At 37.8% G+C, this 8,354-nt stretch overlaps 1 protein-coding gene across 3 annotated transcripts in view; it reads right to left on the bottom strand.

Moving 5' to 3' along the window:
- Positions 1 to 1,361: 1,361 nt before the first annotated feature.
- Positions 1,362 to 8,354, bottom strand: part of SCAI (suppressor of cancer cell invasion) — a 70,886-nt gene continuing 63,893 nt past the window's right edge. For all 3 annotated transcript variants that reach the window (XM_023760168.1, XM_006096259.3, XM_023760167.1), the window contains 3 exons: positions 5,638 to 5,811; positions 5,346 to 5,446; positions 1,362 to 1,533 (listed from right to left, as the gene is read on the bottom strand). In XM_023760168.1, coding sequence (XP_023615936.1) covers positions 1,387 to 1,533; positions 5,346 to 5,446; positions 5,638 to 5,811 — 422 coding nt within the window. In that variant the 3' untranslated portion in view covers positions 1,362 to 1,386. The remainder of the gene's footprint in view (positions 1,534 to 5,345; positions 5,447 to 5,637; positions 5,812 to 8,354) is intronic.

Here is an 8,354-nt window from a genome sequence, read left to right as displayed (position 1 = left end):
CAAGATATCAGCTATAATATCAGCAAATTAGAACAAGTATATGAATAACTCAGACCCAAGTAATTCTCTATGAAAACAAAGTTAAAAATATATAACAATAAAATTTCCCGAGGGACATAGGAAAGAGGCACCAAAAGCAATCACCTCATTTCCCCTAGGACTGCCTGCCAGAGGTAGAATGTGAGGCTGTATATAGAAAATTAAGTAGAAGGACTTTGATTCATAACTTTCTGAGTAGAGTCAAAAGGGCAGGGGGAGGGAGGCAAATATCATAGCTAGTACCTGTGAAATTATGAAGGGGATGATAGGGAAGAAGAACACAAAAATCTTTATATTATACACTGAGTCCTATTTAAAATAATAAAAAACTTGTGCGTGAATATAAAATATTAAGTACAAGAAGTTTTAAAAAACATCTTATTGCCAAATTGTCAATGCAAAACAACTTCCATCTTAGGTTACATAACAACTCAGTTGCCCCCAACTAAAGGTAATACCATCTCTGACTCTGAAGTCTCACAAACGTTAACTCTGCAAAAAGATTATAAACTCTGTACTGTACGCCACGGACTTCAATCTAGACAGTCTTTAAACCTGACCGTATGAATGAAGAATTTAAATAGAATTCCTACTGGAAATACTGTATTAAAAAGCTGACAATCTGATTTTTAAGTGAAATATTTAAAAGTTGTTCTTTTACATTTCCAGCACTCAAAGTCTAACGAAGAAAACAAAATATGCAAACATATCTCATAGGACAGGATTCACACACTCCAGATGATATTTATCATTCTCCAGATCCCAATTAAAGCTTTAGCTTTCAGGCGCAAATCAATCTCATATAGTTTTAGAAATTATGACAGTATTTAAGCAAGTTAAATGATTTCAAGAACTGTCTCGATTATACTCTTCACACAGTTTCTACCTACTAACTTGGAATGAAAAGAAATATTATGGCAGGACTCTTCTAGATTGTTAGTAGTCCATGCTGGCTAGTTTCATCTCTGTGAACAATTACACTGTAAGGTCCAAGTTTAAGAGTTGGATTTTCCTCATTATACAAAAATAAATAATTTACTCTTCGAAGAGTGAGAACAGTGAATATTTGAGGGTAGGGTGAGATGCTGGAGGCAAATATCCATACCTCAAAACCAAAAAAATAAAAATCCCCAAATTAAGCGAGTTTTTAAAAGACCTGAAAGATTGTATTTTAAAACAGCCACCCTAAACGTTTGAACAATGTTTTAGGTTTGTTGTTAAAATGGCGGTCCTAAAATTAAAAAATAAAAACGAAGTAACACCACTATGTGTCTGTCATCACATTAGAAAATGGCACCATTTAAAATCTGTGGCAAATGAAAGTGTTTCGACAAGAGGGTTTTTGTTTTAATAGTCATCCAAGGTATTTTCAAAGAACACGTTTCGAACATCCAGAATGGATGCCAATTCCAAAATGTGCTTTTGGAGATGAGGGTTCTCCACCGTTTCATCCCTTGGCAGTTGTGGATACGATTCTGGGTAATTCCGTGTTTCCTAACAGGCAGAGAAAAGTCAAGTTTTATAGTTTAATGAAAGAAAATTATAAACATTAACATTATTGTTAGCATTAACAATATTAAGGAGTAACAATATGTATTTTTCTTCCATACTGGTATGATTCTTATTGGTAACATTTTTTGAACATATAAAATTGCTGGCATGTGACCACTTTGATCTTAAAAAAATGATAACTTCATATGGTTCAACTTAATCTATTAATTTTGTGAGTTAATTCGCAAATATTTACTGGGGCTGATCATTTCTGGGCACTGTGGAAACCATACAATTACTATTTATTAGGGGAGAAATCCTAGCATATTTCAACAAGTATTTCTTAAGTAAATGAATAAGAAGAAGAAAAAAGAAAAAAATAAAAAAAAATAAAAAAAGAAGATTTGTGAAAGAAATTAAAATGAGAGAAAAACCATGAGAAGCACTGAGAAGGTCAAATTAATGAGCCTTTGAAATTAACTACAGGAGAGGGAGGTGTCAAAATGACTAAGATTTCAGGACTTGAGAGAAGGGTTGGGAACAACTGAGAGAAAGAGAAGTAAAAGAGAAGATGATTTGGGGATAGTAGAAAGCTTCAGGTTTTAGGTATTTTTTATTTGTGGTAACAGGGTAGTAAAAATAGAACTGCTTCTCAACCAGAATTTGAAAATTTAGGGCTGTATTTTAGAAGACAAGTTTGAGCAGTATCTGTAAACACTGATGTAATCTGCATGGAGAGAAATATTGCAGCCATAAAAATACATGAGATTTCTAAGAATATTAACAAAGAGTAAAAAAAGAAAGAGTTCCTAAAAAGGGAGATGAAAGTTCAGAAAAAATAAAAAAAAGAACAGAAAAAGTAATAAAAAAGAAAATAATAATTCTGTAATTACATGAAAGCAAAAGAAGATGATTTTAAGAATCAGGTAATTCTCATTGGGAATTTTGTCTTCATTTGGTAATTTCTATAGACCATAATTCTGCCACACATTTAAAATTTTCTGAAGAAGTTGTCACTTTTCTACGCATCTCACAGGACATGTCCTATACTCAAATGTCATTTCTATTTCTCTTATTCCTACAAGCCTCACTCATTACACATTACAAAGACCAAATTTCTGTTTTACTATACTAATTATTATGAGTGATAAAGATAAAATGTTCAAAAACCCTAAAAACTACAACAAAACCCCAAAAACTACTTGGGGGACTACTGTAAGCTCAATAATTCTCTCAGCTCACACAGGGATGGGAGATGTTTGAGTTCTGAGCAAGCATTCGCCGGAGTGGAGAGTATCTGTTGAAATGGGACATATGAAAGAGACCCCCAAAGAATCACACTTCTTCGTTTTAGACTGAAATAAGTTTCTATTTATATGCTAACACTACTCTAAATCCACCCTAATAAGTTTAAAAAACAAGCTGTGAAAAGGTCAAACAAATTTGCAAATAAGTTCACTCCTGCCAGAACAAAGTCTAACATTCTTCTTTTTTCTTTCTAACACTCTTTATAGAAAGACAACAAAATCCAGAATTCGACATCATAAAATTCACAGTGCCCACAGTTTAAGGAAATTGCTAGGCGTACAAATTAGAATATGAGACCCATAACCAGTAGGAAAAACAATAAAAATAAAACTATAACTGATAGAGATAGTGTTAGCAGATAAGGACTTTACCTATTACACATTCAAGAGCACAATGAAAACATAAATATATTGAGAGAAATGAAAAGTATAATAGCTAAAAATTTAAAAACCTCAATGAACAGTGCCTTATAGTTACCTGAATACACAGAAAAAAACAAACTACTTAGAACCAAGCAGACAAAAGACTTGAACACACTCTTCATCACAAAGAAGAACACAGAATAACACATGAAAAGTTGCTGAGCCTCAACAGTAATTCCAGAAATGCAAATTAAAACCACAATGAGCTACTACTATTTTACACCCACCTGCTTCACATCCTATCTAATAAAAGACAAAAAGGGCAATTAACCGTACCTCCGCTATGCTTCCCATTGGCTAATCAGCAAGATATGCAAATTAACTGCCAATAAAGATGGCGGCCGGCAGCCACGCAGCTGACGCGAACATGAGGCTTGCTTGCTCCAGTGATGGAGGAAGCCAAGGTTCCCCGCCTGCCGCGGCCTGGCTCTGAGCTCCGAAAGCAACAGCTCCAAAGGCAACAAAGTTTTAATTATAGAAGCTAAACAAATCCCAGATACCTGCTTTCAGCCAGCCGTGGCCTCAGAGCTGGAGCAAGCAGGACGGCAACAAAGTTTCAATTATAGAAGGTAAATAAATCCCAGAATAAAAAAAAAGAAAAGAAAAAAGGAGAGGCTGGGAGCTTCAGTAGCAGGCCAGCCTGAAAACGGCCCTCAGCCACTCACCCAGACTGGCCAGGCACCCCAGTGGGGACCCCCTCCCTGAAGGGGGTGTGACCAGCTGCAAACAGCCATCAGCCCCTCACCCAGGCTGGCCAGGCACCCAAGCAGGACCCCCCACCCTGATCCGGGACACCTTTCAGGGCAAACCAGCCAGCCCCCACCCGTGCACCAGGCCTCTATCCTATATAGTAAAAGGGTAATATGCAAACTGACCCTAACAGCAGAAAGACTGGGAATGACTGGTCACTATGACACACACTGACCACCAGGGGGCAGACGCTCAATGCAGGAGCTGCCCTCTGGTGGTCAGTGCACTCCCACATGGGGGAGCTCTGCTCAGCCACAAGCCAGGCTGACAGCTGCCAGTACAGCGGTGGTGGTGGGAGCCTCTCCTGCCTCCTCAGCAGCACTAAGGATGTCCAACTGTAGCTTAGGTCTGCTCCCCGCTGGCAAGCAGACATCCCCTGAGGGCTGCCAGGCTGCCAGAGGGATGTCTGATTGCCAGCTTAGGCTCAATCCCCCGGGGAGCAGGCCTAAGCCAGCAGGTGGTCATCCCCCAAGGGGTCCCAGACTGCGAGAGGGCACAGGCCAGGCTGACCCCACCCCCCGAGTGCACAAATTTTTGTGCACTGGGCCTCTAGTAGACTATAAAGTATAACTGCAACAAATGTTGACAAGGATTAGAGCAACTGCAACTCTTACACACTGCTAGTACCATGTAAATTGATACAACCACTTTACAACATGTTTGGCACTACCTAGTAAAGTTGAATATACCTAAATCGTCTGACCTCACGTTCCACTATTATGTATTCCTCTGAAAAAGTCTTATATATGTATACCAGGAAAATTATTGAAGATTTCACAATGGCATTGTTTATAATATTTAAAAACTGGAAATAACTCAAATGTCCATTATCAATAAAATAAGATGAGTAATTTGAGCTACATCTGTCAAAACATAAAATCCTATATAGCAGTGAAAACAAATGAATAAAAGCTATAGTCAGTCATCACCATGCCTGAATCTCAGGACTATAATAAAGAGCGAAAAAAAGCAAGTTGTAGAATACATAAAATATGGATCCATCAATATGTTGTGTAGGAATACAAATACATGTGGCAAAACTTTAAAGGGAAGTGAATGAAAATTATAAAAATCAGAATTTTAGTTTCATTTGAGAGGAAGATAGGATAAGGGAGGACCTACAAGGGACCTCAAAGGTAATGAAAATGTTCTATTTCTTAAATTGGGTGGTGGGTACTCAAATGTTGCTTATTTTGTCCATCTTTAATACTTTACACATTAATTTGTGAATATGATTTTGGATCTATCCAAACTCTTTAATACAGGTAAAATATAATACATGATGGTTACATAACTAAAATGGTAAGATTGGTCATTAAAATATTCTTTGCTTACCCGAAAAATCTTGTGCATCCTCATGGTGGCTGAACAAAAGACAAATCTTGTGAGAAGCAAGCGAAGAAATTCATCTCCAAAAAACTGGAGGAATGCCTGATCTGCAAAGAGGAGAAAGGGGCAGTAAAAAGATGCTTGAAGGGAAAATACATTTCCAAGGGGAAGGCAAGTTCAGGAAAACTTTCCCAACTTTCCTGCCTTCAACAAATACCTCTAAAAATTCAAACAATTCAAGCAATTTTAAACCATTACAGTACGTTCTGTCACGTGTGCAGTTAGGTTAGTAGGGTACCTATTGAACGTGAATGGGTCAGTAGCTGGGCAATATCGCGGTTGATTTTTCGAAGGTATTCTTGACACTTTTCCCACAGGCTTCTGCGCATGCTTGACAATCCAGAGACAAATAGGAAGGCCATTAGAGGATTGTTCAAAAAGAGTGTGAAGAGGCTACCTCGTTGAGATTGATCTGCAATAACAAACATGTTTTATATATTTATATAGAAAACAGTTTTGCAAAAGGTAAGAGGTGCATTTGAGGAACATTTTAATACACTGATAATGTATAAAATTAAAGCTATATCATTAAGTCTTAATTCAACAAAGTAGATTCTGCAAGGAACTACAAAACATGTCCCAGGCATATTGCTTTCTTGCTGAACTAACTTTAGAGCCTAGTAAACTAAAGAGAAATAGGACATGAACATATTTCTTTGCCTTTTTCCCTCCAACTAACAAATTTTACCCAAATATGGCAAGGACTGGATCACAGGCAGTTCATGATAGAATTCTTTGATGAGTTTTAGGATTGCCAGTCTTTTTCACTCTTGTGAGTTATTCTATCTCCACCTATCCCTTAAATATCAATCTTTTTTTTTCTTTGGCCTGATACATTGCTGATCTCACCTACTCTTATAATCTCGGTTATCATTTATATGCCTACTGACTCCCAGTTCTCCATTTGCAGCCTACATTAGTTCTAGAACTGTGCTGCCTTACAGTAGATGCTGGACACTTAAAGAATTAAATATGTGACTGATCCAAACAGACACATTACAGAGTGTAAAATACATCCTATACATAGGATTTCAAAGCATCAGTACAAAAAGACATTATTAACATTCATTTCACCAGTTTCTTTCTACTTTAAAACAAAAACGTGGCTACTAGAAAACTTAAAATTACATAGGCGACTCCCATAATATTTCTATTGGACAGAACTGCTCTAGACCTCTATAATCAACCTAACTCTCAAAGGTAACTTCAAACTCAACATGTCAAAAGTTGACAACAATTTCCCCCCCTTTTGGTTGTCTTATAAATCTACTTGTTATTTAGTATCATTATTTCTGCAGCATCTCAGCCAGAAACCTGAAGTCCATTCCGCCTCTTCCTCTCTCTCATTTCCTCACCATCACCAAGTCCTGTTGGTTCTCTGGGTTGGCACCTTTTGAAGCCAGGTAACCAGTCACTGTCCTAGCTCAGCCACCACGATCTCTTTACTTCCATCAATGCTCCTGTCCAATTCACCTTACACAAGGTAAACTGAATGCCTTTTTATTTTATTGCCGTTTAAAATCTTTCAATGGCACCCCACTATCCTTTATTTGAATCATAAAAGGTTTTTCATAATCCAGTCCCACAATCACAAACTCTGCCCTTTAACTAGCAGAAACTACTTTTAATTTATCTACATGTTCCATAAACTCTCTCATCTCAGAGCTCTTATCTCAGGGCTCACATGCTATTTCTCTGCTAGAATACCAATTTTCAACCATTTCCCATGCTCATTTAATTCTACGCATCCTTCAACTCCACTTCAGACATCATCTCATGCACTTTCTTCAATCTCAAAGGCAGGTTAGGAGTTCCTCAAGTGTGGCACAGGCTTCCTCCTATGAGACACTAACAGCATCGACAGTGACTGTCAGGTTGTCTGTATCTTCTACTAGACAACTGGTTCTGTGAGAAACTGACTCTGTTTGTCTGGTCCGAGCGTCACCTCCAATGCCTAGCACTGTACCTGATAAATAAACGTTGAATAAATGCTTGTTGAATGTATGAAATAACTCTTGGATAAAGAAAACACTGTATGCATATAAGCCTAACCAATGGACACAGACACCAGAGGGGTGAGGGCATGATGGGGGGTGAGGGGGGGATAATGGGGGGATAAGGACACATATGTAATACCTTAATCAATAAAGAAAAAAAAGAGAGAAAAAAAACAAACACTGTAGACTTTTAGATACCAGAGGTGCAGGAATCTAATTTGAGATTCCAAATACTTAGGTATCGACTAGTTTGTGTCCAGAGGGGGCATATTTAGGGATTAGAGGCCTAAGCTTTATAGCACAAAAGATGATACTGGACTAAAAAATATTAAGGACATATATTACAACCAAGCGTATTAGTAATAACGACAGTTGGCACATACTGAATGCTTTTTATATACTCTGAATTATTTTATGAGGCTGATGCTATTTTTTTTTTTTTTGGCTGATGCTATTATTATCTCCATTTGATAGGAAATAAACTGAGGCACAGGATGGCTAAGGAACCTCCCAAGATCACACAGCTAGTAAGCGGCTGAGTTGGGATTCAAATTCAATCCGTTTGCCTCCAGAGCCTGGTTTTTACCCTATACTAGTACATAATAAAGCCTTCAGACCAAATAATCTTACCATTAACCCATCAGACCAGTGGTCGGACAACTCATTAGTCAACAGAGCCAAATATCAACAGTACAACGACTGAAATTTCTTTTGAGAGCCAAATTTTTTAAACTTAAACTATATAGGTAGGTACATTGTTATTAACTTAATTAGGGTACTCCTAAGCTGGCCTTTGCTAAAAATGTCCTCAATCTGATTGAGGTACGTTCGCTGAGGTCGACCCCTTCCAACTCTCCCATCCACACTCGTCTTGTATACTTGTTTCGCCCAGGCCAAAAACCGACTTCTGCGCATGGGCCACGAAGCTTCAGTCGCACTGTACATGCGCGCCCGCATG

Source organism: Myotis lucifugus, unplaced genomic scaffold (genome assembly GCF_000147115.1).
Source record: "Myotis lucifugus unplaced genomic scaffold, Myoluc2.0 scaffold_173, whole genome shotgun sequence".
Taxonomy (NCBI): Eukaryota; Metazoa; Chordata; class Mammalia; order Chiroptera; family Vespertilionidae; genus Myotis; species Myotis lucifugus.
The sequence above is the reverse complement of the archived record's forward strand: the minus strand, read 5'-3'. Positions and strand labels throughout refer to the sequence as shown.